The following is a 17,651-nucleotide window of genomic DNA, read 5'->3' on the forward strand; positions in this document are numbered from 1 at the left end:
TTTCTGCATCGGGATACATTGGATCGGGTTTGTGTGGTGGCTAGAGTTCTGGCTTTCCACCTCGTGGGATCGAATTCAAATCCCGGCGGCGGCAGAGAATATTCAGAAAATGTCATGTCCCTGCTCGAATTTAACGCGAAGATGCTTACGTTTTGATGATCACCCACAATCTCCAAGCTAAATAGATAACCTTAGGTTAACTAAAATAATTGAGTCATTCAGAACTTAGGGGAATTTTATCAGTGTCTTCATACACAACTGTGGAGAGTCCCAGGCGAGAAAAGATCATGACAGTTTTTATTTTTGAGTGTCGTCTTGGAAACGGTCAATTTTTCTCATTGGTTCTTGATCTCAGCAAAAAAAACTGGATTGAGGAATGTGGAAAACCCAGCGTCTGTGCCACGCGGAGAGATGAATATTATGCCGAACGCTTTCCGAGTATTTGCGAAAATGCAAAACATTCAAACACTCGCTCCATTCCGAGAAGTTGTGCAGAAGGGGGGGGGGGGGGGGGGGGGGGGTTAGCAGGAGGCCAAGGTCTCTCTCTCTCTCTCTCTCTTGCAGCATTTCGTTATGATCGAAGACAAACACTCTTCTCTCTCCGCCTAACAAAAGAATCACGAGAACCAATCGGAATTGGTCTCTCGGAGAAAAAAAACAAACTCAACTGACTGGCGCGCAGCCGAAGGTGGACATAGCGAGTGTATAAATGCTTGGGGAAGCTTGGCTGAGTAACCAGTCAATTAGAGAAGACACGAAGAACTGAATCCCGTCTGCTGAAATGGCTTCCTCTAGAGTGATACTAGTCGGTGAGTAGCCAATCTATATATCTTGCCCTATTGTCCACTCTCTTACATAAAATTGGTGGTTTATGGTATTTCATGTTTTCTCGATACGAAGCATTCTCGTCGGATATTTAAGTATATGTAAGGTACTTTTTGACGGAACGAACTGTCAGTATGTGTGCATGCTCTAGAAAGCATGTTAAGAGGACTCTTTTTCGGCCGGTTTTTTTCTTGACCAATTTAAAAAAAACTTAATATCTCAGCTTAGAATTTCCATCTTACTTATAGAATTAGGATTAAGAAAGTAAACGCTTGTCAACATTAGCCTATGTCTGATACTATCATGTCTACCTATTAAGATATGTTTGATAATCTAGTGAGAATTTTACAGACAGCAGTGCCAATATTTCGAGTAGATAATTTCTCATTGACTCAACGAATTAACGTTTAGAAAAGCATATTTAACTTCATTGGTTCGATTAACATTTTGGTTCGTATTAAAAACAGAATGCGTGGCGAGAATTTTATTCACCCATGTACAGGGGCGGATCCAGGATTTTTTTCTGGCGAGGGGGAGGACGAGTTTGACAGGTCTTCTCATATTTGAGATTAAAAACAAAATACAGCAATTACTGTAGAAAATATTCTCTTTATTTTGAAATGAAAGTTATTAATATAAAATTAAATGATTGAGGCTTCGTAATGCACAAAATAAAATGAACGTAATGCTAACCGTCTTAAAAATCTTGTGTATTTTTTAAGCGTCTGGGGGAGGGGGGGGGGGGCACGTGCCCCCCCTGAATCCGCCTTTGCCCATGCAAATGATATGGATGCGTTGTTGCCGGGGCTTCTGAATACTTACGCGTCGCAGAGAATGATAGGGAAACTCACACCCATCCAAAAAAGCTTTACATGGATTGCAGGACCAGCACGGCAATGAACCGTATAGATTGGCATTGAGGGAGTGAACTACTGAGGAGGCCTTTAATGAGTAGAATTTGCTTCCTCTTTTTTTAAAGTTAAAATTGACTTATTTGAGATAAAGAAAAGTGCTGAAAAGGTTTTTCCCAACATATTTTGAAATTTTCAAGTTGACGGCGAAAATTTTGGGTAGTATTGCGCCGCAAATAAGAAAAAAAAAACGACCGCTCGAGCGGGAGTGATGCGTCCTTTTAAGGGTTCCCTACCACATAGGTCGAAGTGTGGAAATGTGGCTGAATGGAGAGGGTTGAGCGTGAACATCGTGGCTTCACGGCCCGCGCACATTTTCCAGACGAATTTTTTACTTTTCCTTTGAGTCCGCTCTTGTCTCACCCGCAGTCATACTCGAAAAAGGCTTGTTTCTTAAGGCCGTTTTACACGGGGCACAGAATTGCGAAGGTTAGAACTGCATTAATTTCTAAAATGGCGTAGAATTGCGCGAATGCATGAACGAAATCAGAAAAGGGCTATTTTTCCATCTCACGTCCACGCATTCTCGCATGTGTTCAAGCAATTCACCGCTTTACCCGACGCAATTTTGACTGCGCCTTCGTACACACGTCTGATTGTGCAAGTACGTGCCCCGTGTAAAACGGCTTAACGAAGGAATGGTTAACTGGGATACATTTTTCTTTCTCGGTAAATTATCTTCCCTTTCCAGCTACCGAGTTCTTTTCATGAAGTCCGATTTCAGATGTGAGTGAACTTCGTGAGTAATTCTTGACAAAGGCGTTCGGCAGGAAATGAGAGGGGGAGCGGCCTTGAGATCCACCTATTGGGTATTAATGGGACTAGTAGGGTTAAAATATAAAGAGGTAACCACTCAGACTTTATAATGATCGATAAAATTGGGCTAACAAAGCGAAACACTCAGTGGCTCCAGTAAAAGACTGATCGCCAGCGTAATTTAGGCCGATTACATTAAAGCCTTTAATTATGTATTAATGAATTGGCCCAAGGTGTTAAGAGTTGTTGGGACATTCCCATTGATACGTTAATATGTAATCTCAAGCTCTTACCTCCAAAATATCTAAATAAAATTCAGAAAAATTTCAGAGAAAAAAATTCATGGTGGTTACATTGTAACCAACATTTGCTAACTACGTCACAGCCACCTTGAGCGATCTTGACCACCACTGTGACCTTACAAGGATCACAATGGGATTATCATGCCAGCAAGGGTAGTTCTATTGCTTTCCATATGCCCAAAAACCTAGGAAATGACATTTTCACCCCGAAATGAAGACGTTTTTCTAACTTCAATTTTTTAGCATTAAACCCAGTAAGGCGAAATCAGATTTTGAGTTTGGACCCTAATTAAGGCATCCAAAGGTCAAAGCTTTACTATTTTTGTTACCCTCAACATAATAAACTACCTTTTCCGATGCTTGCCCGTCAAATTTAGCCAAAATCGCACAATTTTGAGTGCAAAAAGTTCATCCTCATCATCCTTTGTTAGTACCAGTTTGTACAACCAAATTTTTGAAAGTAAATAAATAAATAAAATAAATATATTGTCAACAGTCCTAATATTGATTCGAAGCAGCTCTCCATTCCACTCTCCTATCTGCTAGTCTTTTTACAGCAGCGTATTTCTTCTCTTATACATCCTTTATAACCTGTCCCATGTAACTCATTCGGGGCCAACCCTTGACCTTCTTCCCTTCCGCCTGTCTTACGATTGTTTTCATCAGGCCATCGTGTCTCATAATGTGGCTAACTAAGTCTGTTCCTTAAGGTAGAAATTGAAAATGACGATTGAAAGGGACATTCTGTTTACATTTATTCTGAGTGTAACCCACTATATCATCCCTGTATTCCCATTGCAGCCGCGGTGGCCTGCGTCCTGGTGCTGTGCCTTCACGGATCGACCGCCCAGTCGAACAACAACTGCCCCAAGTTTTGCACCCTGGAGTACGCGCCCATCTGCGGCACAAAGGCCGACGGCACCACCATGGAATTCTCAAACGCCTGCGGTCTCAATGTGCACAACTGCAACAACCCCGGAGGTGAGTGGAGGAAATAATAACGGCGAGATTTGGGAGCAAGAATTTACCGCCATGTTGCCATTAAGGATTGGATTAATTTTGGAAAAATAAACGCTCGACTCCGAAGTACTCTTGGTTGCTACACCCTGAGCCCAGAAAATGGGATGTACCGTGCTTGGAAGCAGTTGAAGCCAGGCGCAATATCGTCTGGCCGACTTCCACGTGTTTGTAATGAAAAAGAGTTCTTAAGCCGATTGAAAAGAACACTGTACTTTGAGGAGCAAAAACTGTCACCGTGGATGGATGTAATTTATTTTCCGAGCCGAATCCTCATTTGAATTTTTGATGGAGGCTTCCACTGAGTATTGCGGTTAGCGCAGGTTGGTTTCCGGGTTGCTCTCCGAGTCTATTAACCTACCTCACGATAGTTTCGCCGGCGTTGCAGCACGCGTCTTCAGGTTTGAATTGAAACTTTTGACTTCAAACCTGAATACAGCTGCTGCAACATCGGCAAAACACTCATCACGGAGATGAATCGACGCGAAAACCAACCTTGAAAGCTAGCTGCATGTCATTATAATTACACGAGTCAAGAAAAAATATCAAAATTGCGCGATTTCTCGTGCATTCAAAACGAGGCGCAATTTCTAGAAGTCCTCGTCAATCGCCTGATGTCCAATTTCTTAGCTTCAAGTGGGGAGGGAATGTCAGCACCGCAATGTTCGGAGTTCAGTTAAGCTAAATATGTTGGTCTGCATTTTTAGAAGCAGGGCCTATGATTTTTGCTTATTTCGTTTCCCATTAGGCCGGCAAAGTGTGGATGGCGAGCCGCATGCGGCTTTTTAAATGTTAAATTAGCGATCCCTTCCAGTTCCATTAGCAAAATATAATAATTATATTATTTTATTTTCAAAACTTAAAATATATTTCGAACGGGGCAAAAACCATGAATGTAGAAAGGAGAGAGGATAAAGCGTCCCTATAATTAACACATTGCCGGTAATGAAAATAAAATGCATTTCCTAAAACTTAACCATTAATCAAACTGAAGCGTCATGAAGTAATTTCTTTGTGACCCAACATTTGCCGCCGGTTAAACGATCCATCACAGATTCGCTAATCCTCAATGAATATATTTGTTTTTCAGAAATCGTTTCACAGGTGAGGGGAAGGTGCCCTTGAAGCGACCATAATCACCAGGAGTGCCCTGCAATCAGCGATGGAAACTCATCCGAACTAAATCCAGCCCTATGAATCCCAACAGTTCATTCTCTCTTTTTACCTATATCATGCCAATGACAAAACATAAATAAAAGCATTCCATATCACCAAACGAACTTGTTTCATTATTTTTTTTCGACCCCCAACTGATGTTGTATTGTGTTCATTTATCACTGACATACTCGATGACCTCGACAGTAGAAAATGAAGAAAGAGTGTGTGTTGAAATAAAATGCAATTTTACTTTTTCACAATACTTTTAACACTTCGTTCGCATTAAAATTACGGTCGCAAAGTGCAACTTTCTTTAATTTCAATAAGTCTGAATTCCGCTGTAACACTCCTGAATCGGTTGAATTTAAATGGCTTGTGATTGGGTGAAAACTTGTGTAGTAAACCGGCCAGGCCTGGATTGAACTCTTTCAAGACTTTGAATTGAACTCTTTCAACTCTTACTTAAAGTTGATGATCTAGATAATTTTCAAAGAAAAGTATAACACCAAATTTTAGTTTAAACAAACCATGGCGTCCGAGGGTAAAAGTACCCGTAATAGCTTCTGAGTTAGTCTAAAACTTCTAAGCATGATAAATGCAGAAGTAAGAAAATGCTTGAATAATCTATTCATCCACATGAAAAATTTTACGCGAGTGTAAAAATCAACCCCTGGAATGGAAAAAAAGTTATGGACATCTAAATCACCGCTATTCTGTATTTGTTGATGGAATCAATTGTGTCCATGTTCTAAAATAAAAAAATAAAAATACATGCAACTCCAAACTTTTGCTTTTAAATCACTATTATGTTACGCTATACACTCGATTATAATGAAATGTATTAAACCATTATAAAACGTACACACACACATTGGTAAAAATGCATATCTATAATTTTGCGCCAGCCGCTGCCTCCTAAACTAGATGATGTTAACCCAAAAAGGAATATAGGTACCCCAATCATCTATGACACCAATAATTCACCCATGCTACCGTTCTTATTTATGTCCCACCAGATACGGTATCACTTCATGCACCACAAAAAACAACTGAATAAGGAGACTGCTAGCCCAAGGAAGTATTAGTACCTTGCCAAAGTAAGCACTACATATCGTTCTAGCAATACAAGTCATTAAATACTTAAATACAAATTGAAAATAATATATAGTAAAAATTGCTTATAGCGATCACGAAACGGTAACGAAATCCCGTTTATAACGATGCGAGTCTGCGGTCCCCAGGGTTTTTCTATTGTCGCCAATGTTAATATCCCCGCTCATACGAGAACGAGTACGGATGATACGAAATCCCCATTATTACGAACTATTCTTTGGTCCCTTAGGGAATTATTTCCTCTTTTATAAAGAAATTATGGCCATCTTCGCTACTTAACCGTTCCTTACCTTGTCATCAGTCGTTCTCAGGTGTCACCATCACCACATAGTTCTACTGTTCATCATAAAATACTTCCCTTTACGGCCGTTTGATGGAAAGGGTAGGATTGTGGTTAATTTTAACGGTTCTGTTGCTTAAATAAAAACGATTTACGAAATATTATCAGCCAGCAATGTTGTGATGTATGCGGCAAAATCCTTCATTACGGATACAACGAAATCACATTTGTAACAAAATAGAACGGTTGTCCCCTAAAATTCGTTATAAACGAGTATAACTGAATTAAAATATCAACAGTCGTCCTTGAAAAAAAATGATATAATTACACACGCATTTTACAGAAATTAGTTTACATACGATAGTTTAAGATAGGAGCGCAATCTTGAATATTTGGATTACGAAATCAATTTATTTCTCCACTTCTTCAGTGATATTTCCTACTGCTTGAGAAGCTACAAAATATACTTAATACGACGAAAAATGTTCACAAAGTAGGAAAATTCTAATTGAGTTCGAAATATTTTCCTCAGCAAACTCACAGGTTCTCCTAACTTGAAAACGCTGTCTGCTCCGAATAATATCTCTTCTACAACGCAACTCTTTTTTCTACTTCTGAAATAGGTCCTACTTTACTGTTTCGCAAAACAACGCACAGCATACTGCAAACAACGTGTGGTTGGTGAAAACTCACCGCATAAAAAATCATAAAGGTATGTGCAAACGGCAATGCAATATATTAATGCAAAAATTGGTAAATTACATTCAAGAGTATTTCCTGCAAATATCATATCAGCGGAGTAAGAATATACATACTACCTTGTTCGAAAAATAAAAAAAGATCTCGCGAGATGAGATGTGACCGCGATCAGCCATTCAATGATTTACACCAACTCATGAAGAGCGTGTACAGGAAGATATATGAGGGAGTGAGAAGCCGAAGGGTACAAGTAATTTTTTTAAACAGAGTTGGATACAGGAATTGATAAAAGAAATATGCCAGGGCGGTTTTTATCTTCAACCTCCGATTGCTCATCAAAAACACCATGCAAGCGACAGGCGGGTACTGCGCAGGTAGGGCATTTGAGCATCCTCCGTACCACACCCTCAAGTCATTTCTGGCCGTAGGTTGTTAGTTTAAGGTTAGTAACAATCTCATTTACTACACTGCCTCGATTGATTCTCCCGCCAAGTGTGCACTGCGGAGAGGCAGCCAGAAAACTCGCCGAATGGCTTCAGCATTGACATGCCATAACCGATAAAAATGCCGATAAAAGAGAACTTTTTTGATGCGCTGTGGCTAGAGTGTGAAACAGCGCGAAAAATTACGTCCCTTCCCATTCAAAACAAAAGAAGAGACATGCTGACTTCTGGAAGTGTCCTGATCCATGTAAATGCCATGTCATCTCAGCGCTGATGCAGCCCAACAGATGCTCCTTGTGCAATTTCAGTGGGACATTTTCGATCACCCGCCGTGCAATGCCGACCTAGTGCCGGGGGACTTCCAACTTTACGCTAAAATGAAGATGTGGCTAGATGGCAAGCGTTTTCAAACGGGCGATGAGCTTCAGGACAAAGGATGAAAAAGGAAGTCAATGGCGAAAACAACCTATGAAGAAGGTATGGTAAATCTTGTCCACAGGCACGACCAATTCCTCAATCGCCGAGGCGATTATATTGAAAGGATATACCACAAGTGTGCTCAATGTTTATCAATGAAATAATTTTCAATCAATCACTTCGTCTTCTGTTCATGACCCATCGGAGGTTGAAAAAAATGGCCCTCGTACAAAAACTTGGTGGACAAGGGATACGAGTCTCTGTCCTGTGCTGACATCGAAGGGAAAATAAAATTCACTGCTTGATCTCGTATGTCGTCTTTACCTAATTTCTGTAGCTAACTCTGTTAAGGAAAAAAGTCACTTGTACCCCTTGGCTTGTCACCCTCTCAGACGTCATACATGATTACATTAGGAAGTAAGTCAACGTGTTTGGAATTCCGGCGACAACGGTCGCTATTCTGGAATTAACGGTAAGAGAAAGTTGCACCTCATGATCAAGAGATCGACATAGCCGTTAGGTAAGAAGATATTTGGAGGAAATTTCCGACAGTTCAGGTCATATGCGCTTTGGTGAAGGGTAGGGAATGAGGGATGGAGAGAAATACAGCGTCTTGATTAGCCATCTCTCAACTAAAGGCGCCATGGAGACCGCGGTCGAACATCCTATCCGACGCGACGGGCGAAGTGTAGCGAAGTCATTACCCAAATCAATTATAATATTGTAGTGTATTTCCTCCTTCATACCCTCTTCATTACGCGGAATTATGAATTTGGCACTTATACCGGCACCCATTACCAGTGACGCAGCGAGGGGATAAACCCCCCCCAGAGCTAGGAGAAATTTTTAAGTTTAATCCATTTTACTTAATTGGATCAGTATTACTTATAGCACAGTGTTAGAATTAATAAAATATTCCTCAGAAAGCCGTGAAACTCATCTTTTTGAACGATTATTCTTAAATTCTTTTCTGTAGGAGGGCCCCCGCAACTCCTGCTTACCCTGAAGCTGCAATACCCCCATATTCCTAAGTATTAGTTGTACCTAAAACCCCCCCTAGCCTCAATTCTTATCTGCGCCCCTGTCCATTACAACAACGTGAAAGACCTGCTGCAAGTACCAGACATGGAAAGTCCAAATAAAAAAGCAAACAAGAAATTTTTGAGATACAAAGCCAAATACATGTCAACCAGCAGTGGCGTAACTATGGGGGGGGGGGGATAGACCCCCCCCCAAAGCCTCAGAAAAAATTTAAAGATATTGTCTTGTTTTGACATGCAATAACTGCATCTGCTTTGAGTTTAACTTTAAGTGACAAAATGATGTAAAATGTATTTTCAGGCATGTCATTTTTCAGAAATTTTCCTGGAAATTGTGTTGTTCGGGGGGGGGGGGGGAGGGGGGGGGTCGCCAACTCAGGACATCTCATCCCCCCCCCCAAAGCATATTCCCAGTTACGCCACTGACTACCAGAGATGAAATGAATCGTGAATTATACATAATATTTCATTTACTCGTTAAAACACAGTAACTATAACTTTTACGAATTATAATTATTGTATTTAGAATAAATAAAATTACTAAAGATCATAAGGTACTGAAATAAACATTAAAAACGAAATTTATTTTTCACATTTTTATCACATAATTATCAAACTAATTTATTCAACAGCTTTAGGCTAGTAGATGAAGAAATGGTCATTCTGAGAAAATATTTTCCAGTGAAAAATTAATTTTCAAGGGTCATCTCGTTATGATGCCCACGGTGAATTTTTAAATGACTGTAGGTCATTCCTCCTTAATCCAACACATAGTTGACCTTTACGACCTCAAATGCTAATTAACATTTCTGTGCGACAGTATATTTATCTCAAAATTTAAGTTAAAACCTAAGACCGCATAGTGAAAGAAATGTGCTCTTTAAAAGCATTCTGATTTTTCACATTTTAGCCCCAAAAACTGCCTTCAATCATAAAATTCTCTCAATCCTCATCTCTCTCCACCTACGTGAAGGAAATGCGTGATAATGACATGCGATTTCAATGAATTGACTTAATGGTATTTTCTATAATATTTTGACTTCTTCTGTTGAAAAACATACAAATAAACTTTTCTTAAATAAACCAAATGGGCATCGGCCGTTACTTTCATTTGAAAATATAAACATATGTACTTTAATATTAAAAAAATGAAATTTAGTGGCAACTCATAAATGAGTTTTTAAAAATATTTAAATATTTCCATTTTTCCCGAGAGGAGCTCTATTAGAAATTCTTAAAATAGGATTATAATATAAGTCCATGGATATACAAATTGCCTCACACCGAGGCAAAAGACACCTAATGATTTTATATTAATCAATAAACGCCTTAACTTACAACGCTTATTTTTGTTAGTTATATGATTTGAAAAGCATTTTAATCGAAAAAATATACGAAGCCTGAACTGAAGATTTGGTTTTAAAATCAGCTACAATTTGACTTTATTTTCAAGTCGACTCTTGCAATAACAGTTAAATAATACATAAATAATTTTCATGCTACATAATATATTTCAGCGTTTCACAAACAGCCGTGCTCTCGTAGCGAGATTCAGACGAGCAGCCCTTTCAAACGAGATTCAAACACCATGGTAATCAAAGTATATGTAACTGGTTCTTTGCATGGTATTTCATGTAGCTGTGCAGGCAAGGACACGAGCAGTAAGAAGTGTACGTCTTTTTAGCTTTTTGATGAATTTCAGAATTATTTATCCGTATTAAAGCAGAAAAATTCACTACGACGAAAATGTCTTAATTCCTCTTATCACGTGTGCAGACCATTCATTGCAACATTTAAATCAACAATGAATGAAATCGACGCATAGGAACAGGAATCCCGTTAAAAGTTGCGTTCACTTTAGGATTTGAGGAATCCGCCATTTGTCAATAATAATTTGGAAAATACGGGAACAAGCAAAATTCTCGTGACATAATGAAATAAAACTTTGCATTAATGTGGTTTTCCCACGAAGAAGAGTTTTTTTACAATTCTATCTCTACCATTGGCGGATACAGATGGGGTACGCAGGGGCGCCCCCCCTTTGTGGGGCCGCCCGTATTGCCTAACATTGCAGAACCACAATTTTAACTTTTTTTATCATAAGATGGCATTTTCTTGTTTTTTTACACAATCACTCTAATTTAAACCATATTGGACTTTGCATGTGACTTGATTATTTTTTATTAAGATAAAAGTAAAGGTAACTCAAGGTATCTTTTGCGCCCTCTTGAGCTTTTTCTGTGTCCGCTACTGATCTCTACGGAGTTAGTAAACAAAAACGAAGAGTATGATTTCCGGGAATTGTCGCAGGTAAAGACTCAGGCGGTTGCTCGTGGTGATCAAGGTCATCCTCTGCTAACCCTTCCTTCCACTCTAATCGTCTGATCTCTCTGCCTCCCGCGGTACTTCCCCGGTTCACGCGTGTGTGTATAACTGTCTTCCAATCCGGCAATCCCCAAAGCGGCCAATCGCAGGAGGCCAACGAGGAAAATCATCCCTCTTCCTTGAAGCGCGCAGGTATAAAATGTTGACCACTCGGTACCAGCGCACCACACATCACAATCGCTTCCTTACTCAGTAACATCAAGGCGTTGGAATGGCTTCTTACAGGACAATTCTCATCGGTAAGTACGATATACTGACTATAGTACTTCATTTGATTCAGATTCCTGTGTTGCGAATAAGGCAGAATTTTACCAACCTGAGGGTGCCTATCTCTGACAATGAGTGGGTTCCCCTATCTTCATACTGATTTTTAAAAGCGAGCATCTACTTCTCTCGACCGGCCGAATTTTGTCTTTTGCGTGACGAATTTCTCTTTTAAAGCTCGATTTGTCACCACGTAATTTGTAGGGAAATTAGAACATAAAAATGTCATAAAAGAAATACCGATATTTAATTTACAAATTCGAGACAAAGGCAAATTTTGAAAAGGGGCAACATTAACTACCCTGAAAATTTCAAGTTAATAACATACGAATTTTACTATTTGCAAAGGAGGCATTCAAGAACAGGAAGGAGCTAATGAGAGGAGCGTTATATAAGACTTTAAAGAAAAGATTAGTGAGTAGTCTGATTGTAGCACTTTACGGTGCAGTAACATGGCCAATTAGGACGGAGGACGAGAGAAGACAGGGGGCATAAGTGATTTAACGATCTACGGCCGTTGAACATTTGAAAGAAAATAAATTCCCCAAGGCCGTACTCTTTGGTGGGCAATGGTGTGGGGATACCCTTTCACACCCCCAACTAGCCCACTAAAGAGTGCGGCCTTGAGGAATTAATTTTCTTTCAAGACTGGGGGCGTTCGAGATGCGGGTGTGGAGAGGCAGCTTTTAGATGAGATACGGATGAGACAGGACGGAACGAGTACTTTGCGGGATGTTTAGATAGGATAGGATTATTAGATAGGATAGTCTTTTTAGATAGGTTGAAAGGGAGTTTGCCTAATTGTGAACTGAAAAGGGAAATACATGAAGGAAGGGGAGGCTGCCGAAATGCTCCATGGAAACCTACCTAAATCGGCAGAATAATTTAATAATATTAATATCATGAGTTTAAACTGATAATATACTACTCAAAAGTCTGATCAAGCGAGAGCAATGCGTCCACCTAAGTTTTCAAAGCGATGAATACAAGTTTTTCATTTATGTAGCTTTCAAAGCGTGTCATTGAACTGAAAATTCCGGACATCGCTAATGTCAGAGCTTTGAGGTGCGCTGCCGTTCTCTTCACTGCAGGGTAGCTTCTCGTGTGCCGTGAAGGGCTGGGAGTGATAGTAGTCATCAGCTTTCCAAATCAACATCAGTTTCATTTCGCCCCCTCAGAAACTCCCAAAACCCAAAATGTGACCCGAAAGCATTGTCTAAACTTTGCGAAATCAAACAGTGGCGATGTATCTCTAATTTTCATTATATTCTAGGGTAAACCACGAAGACCAATTGTCACAATAATTTAAAAATAAAATATAGTATTTCTAGCTGATTTAATAAAGGGCTTTACGGATCTTAAATACACGTAAAAAATATTGCAAATCCCGACTTACCAAGGGATGCCGGACCATAGAATAATATAACGAAAGCAATAAATTCCAATACTTCTTTAATTCTATAGAAAATGGCAGAAGATGAAATGAATCTTTTTTTTTCTTAAAATGCTTCCGCGGACGTAGCCAGTAATTTTTTATTATTTCATTAAATTTTACTAGTATTTAGCGAAGAAGCAAGATATATTTCATAACAACAGACGTGCAAATGGGGTTTTTCGATTTTTTTTGACATCGAGTTGTAAGAAAATATCTCCATGTAGGGAGGATGAGGAGGATCTATCGATAGAAGCCTTTACAGAAAAAAAATATTTGAAACTATTATTTAGTTTGTCCACTGCGCTTGCATAACGTTGAATATTTAGCGCCAAAATGATGTAAAATGTATTTCCAGGCGTATCATTTTTCAAAAATTTTCCCGGACCCCCCCCCCCCCCCCCCGTAGCCTGGGGGGGCGAGGAGGATGCCCACCCTAGGCCATCCCATTCCCCCAAAGCATATTCCTAATTATGCCACTGCTCCGATGGCAATGTAAAGGTAAGGTTAAGCAGGTTTCCAATCCAATTTTCACTCTCACTAGTCTCGCATAATTTTGCTCACACACAGTCATTCTTTGTGCGTTTAACATGCTATTTGTCATAGTGACGAAGCATATGCAAACGAATAAAAAATAATGATGTTGAAAATTTCCATCTAAATATGCTGTCATCAAAATATTCTTGGTAGCAGGCTTAAGTTTACGTTGCCCTTCACAACATGCATTTGACACCGTCTCAACATGTTATATCGAAGAACTGTATCAAAATATCCATCTTAACGTTTCAAACTCGAATAAATTATGGTCCCCAAGCTTCAAATCCAGAAGACACAGAATTTAAGGTCCCATCTTCATCCTACAGCTGCCGTCGCCTGTTTGATGGTGCTCGGAGTAGAGAAAGCTTCCTGTGCCAGGGAGCAGTGCCCTAGTGTCTGCACCCAGGAGTATGCGCCTGTATGCGGACGCAGAGCCAACGGAAGCACCAGGGAGTTCTCCAATCAGTGCGCCCTTGGTGTTCATCAGTGCAACAACCCCGGAGGTAAGGATATGCAAAATCCATTCTTTAAGAGCTAGGACACTAATGAGTCAACTCCAAAACTCAAAAAGGTCGTCTGTTGGTTTGCAATTTAAAAGGCAGGCCATGAGCACACTCTCATTAAGTCCAGTAACAGCGATTTCATGATTGATGCGGGGTTTGTGCAGTGATTGAATGGGTATGATATAAGTTGGTTTGGTTGGAAATAGGTCAAGTTATACCAAATGAAGATGTTGTAGACTTTAAGCTCCAAAAAGATTGCTGCCCATCCTCTTTACCTAAAATCTTGGACCCCTAGATATTATCTACGAGGAAACAATGCATTTTAAAATGGGCATTTTTACTTTTTTAATTAAACATTAGACACCAAAAATGTAAAATTCTTTACCCGGAGCAACAAGATTTGTCTACTTTTCATACTATCAGTTTAATCTTTGGTGCATATAGCATTGCATATAACTCATTGAATTGAGTGCATACCGATTAATTTATGTTGCATTGCCATACCTACAAAAGGGATGTTTTCTAGTGAAACTTTAATCTTGTCCCTGATCTAATGCAATTTCAGCACACAAGTTGGCAACTCAATTCACCATGTCTCAGTAGTAGAAAAATTTGCATATTTCAGGTAAACTTAATACTATATCTACATATTTAAGGAATTGGACCTTTTTTTATTTGGATGGACATTTGATGGGATGAACATTTTTCATTTTTAACAAAAATTATCACAACCAATACAAGAATGCTTTACGCCAATTAGAGACAATATAAAACCAGGGTGCTTTTGACTAAATTTAAATAATTTTCTGGGTTTCATATTTAAATATGGGTAGCTTCTTTACTTCATACAAATACAATTTAGTGGAAAAATATTTTAAATGTTACTGCAATCGAATAATGGAAATACTTGCCTCACACTTGAAGTTTTGAAATTTTTAGTACTTCTAGCTTTTGCTAGAGATATGAGGGGATAGCAACAACTTAATTTCGTAATTTCTTCTTCAAGTATGTACTCGTCTACTTTAATTTTGGATTTTCTAATGAGAAAAAAATCATTTAATATCTCACTTTATTAAAAAATATTCATATTCATAAGACTGCAAAATCATTAGGTGTCTTGAGGATCCACTTCCACACATGAGGTTGATGTGAAAAAACTAGGGTTATGCACATGATCGTGACGAGCAGGGAAGAAGGTCTTCAACGGGTAAAAACCAATTCTGAGCCCCCGAAATTTCTTGAAGATAGGGCTAAGAGAGTACAATCCAAATATACTTTCCACCACAAATTTTTCGGGTTAAGGTCTTGGGTAACCATACTATTGAAGGAAACATTTTGATTAACTGAAAAACATCCAAACATTCCTTTACAGATATCGTGTCATCCAGACCAGGTCGGTGTTAAGTGATGAGAACTCTTACCGGCAGATCCCTATAAGATCCAGATTTCTCACTGATCTTCTATGTCATCTCCCTGAGGCTATTCAAGAAACAGATATGATTGAGTCATGGGGTTCAAAGTGAGACTAAAGTAAGCTCCCGAAAAATTACGGTAGAAGTTGGAGTTAGACAAAAGCAGAGTTAAGTACATCAAATTTTGGACTTCAATCTTCTTCATGTAATTCGCTCATTCTTAGCTGTATGCCCACAAAACATCATGGTTATTTAAAAAAGAAAATGTTTGTCATTGCAATGAAAATGATATGATAGAGTGTTATGATGCTGCCATTGCATATCCAATTGTATGCTTTCAAATAAAATTTTTGTGAAAAAATAATTCCATAAATTGTTCTTTCCTCACAGTGCTAATGGCATTTACCTTAGAAAACAGTTCTGAGCGATACTTCAATAGGATAGTTTCCTTCATCAAAGAAAACGAAAGGCATTATTTTGCAATTCGTTACCCACCATTAGTGAATTCATAATATAAAAATTACTTGGTTTTAGAAATCCCAGTTTAGACGAATTTTATTGGTCATTTTTAAACTCATTAGAAAAAGTAAAAGGTGCCCATGCGATGCCACTCCACGTGACGTCACAGGGACCTAGATTCTATACGAGTTGTCAGGAGTTTTACATTGTCTGAGATTACCAATGCATGCATGTGTCACAGACCTCTGGGAAGCATTTCTTAATATGTAATCACTTACTAAAATTGGCTATGGTCGGAAAGATTCCTTTGTTTGATGGGGTATTAATAATCCTCATTTAAGCCAAGCGCTACCTGCTAGCAGACTGCATTGTAGCAGTGCTCCTAGCCTCGCACCAAGGTGGCCTCCCACGGTGGCAGCCGGAACCAGAATGACTTCACATGGGCTTTTCCCAGTATTCATATTAGCTGTCTCATTTCCGCATGCATGAAAATTTTCACTTTTCATTTAATTGCAAAAAATAGATATCGTCATTTAAAAATCTAAAAGCGTGAATTACATATTCCATGAGTAATTATATTTCAATTTAGGCATTAAAAAAATAATAAGAATCCAGCCTATTACGAATTTTTTTCAGAGTCGGTCCCAAACAATTTTTATGAGTAAGCAGGCAATATTTTGGCCCCTTCCCAAGCCCCCAAATGTGGAATATGATATACACAGTATAAAGACATGGAACTTCCTTCCCTGCCATTGCATTATTTCCTTGCAGCATTTTGTCGAAATATGGGTCATGGGGTGGTCGCACAAGGATTGGCCGTTGAAGCCAGCAATAATGTATGTGGTAGCCATAGGAAAGTGGCTTTTATTATCCTTTTCAAATATCTAATGAACTGGCCCCGTCTTGCAAGCTTGGAATATTTCGAGCGGCATTGTGGCAGGAGATGGGACCTGCGACAATAGAGATATGGGATGGGAAGAGAGGGAGGCGGGCGTTACCATGTTTTCTCAAAAGACTTTGTCGAATTGAATATAAATGAAAGACTGCATCAAAAACCCTCTCCCCACTTGGCAACACCGCTAAATTACTCACGAAGCGTAAAACAAGGAGGTTTGAAAGCGACTGAATTTCCCAGAGGATAGGCTCCACCTCTTGCATTTTGGTTGATTTTCAGGAAGTCACGTGCCCTTTGCCCTCACTCCCTAGAAAACTTGGGCCTGCCTCTCAGTGTCATAGACATTTGAAATGAACTACATATTGGTAATCATCTACTATTTTTGATTCCTTGTTTTGGTACTGAAATAAAAACTTTTATTGCAGAGCCACCATTACGATAACCATCATTTCAATGCATCCAGAAATTGTGGGGAGGAGGGGGGGGACAATCCCCCCACCCCTTGATCTGCCATTGGTTGGAAGTATGTATTTCGATTCCAGGGACGCATGACTGTTTACGAAGGTGGCCTATGAATAGGGATACCCTTTGGGTAGATGGAAACTGCCGCAGCGCCTGTTGGGAGTTCAACTTCATTAATATTTTGGAGATACAGTTTCCAAATAATCCCCATATCCAAATATGACAATCCAAAAATTTTTTCTGGTTATGACCTTGTGTCATATCCTGATACCTCTCATCTTCCATCAGTTCTAATTTAAATAGCAATTAATTTTCACTTTAGATTTAAAATAACTAACAGC

The 17,651-nt window shown here is 39.2% G+C and overlaps 2 protein-coding genes across 2 annotated transcripts; both read left to right on the forward strand.

Annotated features, from left to right (window-relative positions):
• Positions 1-701: 701 nt before the first annotated feature.
• On the forward strand, positions 702-5,087 carry LOC124156150 (vasotab). The gene is made up of 3 exons (XM_046530505.1): positions 702-809; positions 3,596-3,775; positions 4,902-5,087. Exons 1-3 carry the CDS (start codon positions 782-784, stop codon positions 4,934-4,936), a joined length of 243 nt encoding a protein of 80 aa, XP_046386461.1. The 5' UTR covers positions 702-781; the 3' UTR covers positions 4,937-5,087.
• Positions 5,088-11,476: 6,389 nt separating this feature from the next.
• LOC124155059 (turripeptide Ici9.1) lies at positions 11,477-15,858 on the forward strand. Its single transcript, XM_046528797.1, has 3 exons — positions 11,477-11,585; positions 13,906-14,082; positions 15,455-15,858. Exons 1-3 carry the CDS (start codon positions 11,558-11,560, stop codon positions 15,484-15,486), a joined length of 237 nt encoding a protein of 78 aa, XP_046384753.1. The 5' UTR covers positions 11,477-11,557; the 3' UTR covers positions 15,487-15,858.
• Positions 15,859-17,651: the final 1,793 nt, after the last annotated feature.

Source organism: Ischnura elegans, chromosome 3 (genome assembly GCF_921293095.1).
Source record: "Ischnura elegans chromosome 3, ioIscEleg1.1, whole genome shotgun sequence".
Taxonomy (NCBI): Eukaryota; Metazoa; Arthropoda; class Insecta; order Odonata; family Coenagrionidae; genus Ischnura; species Ischnura elegans.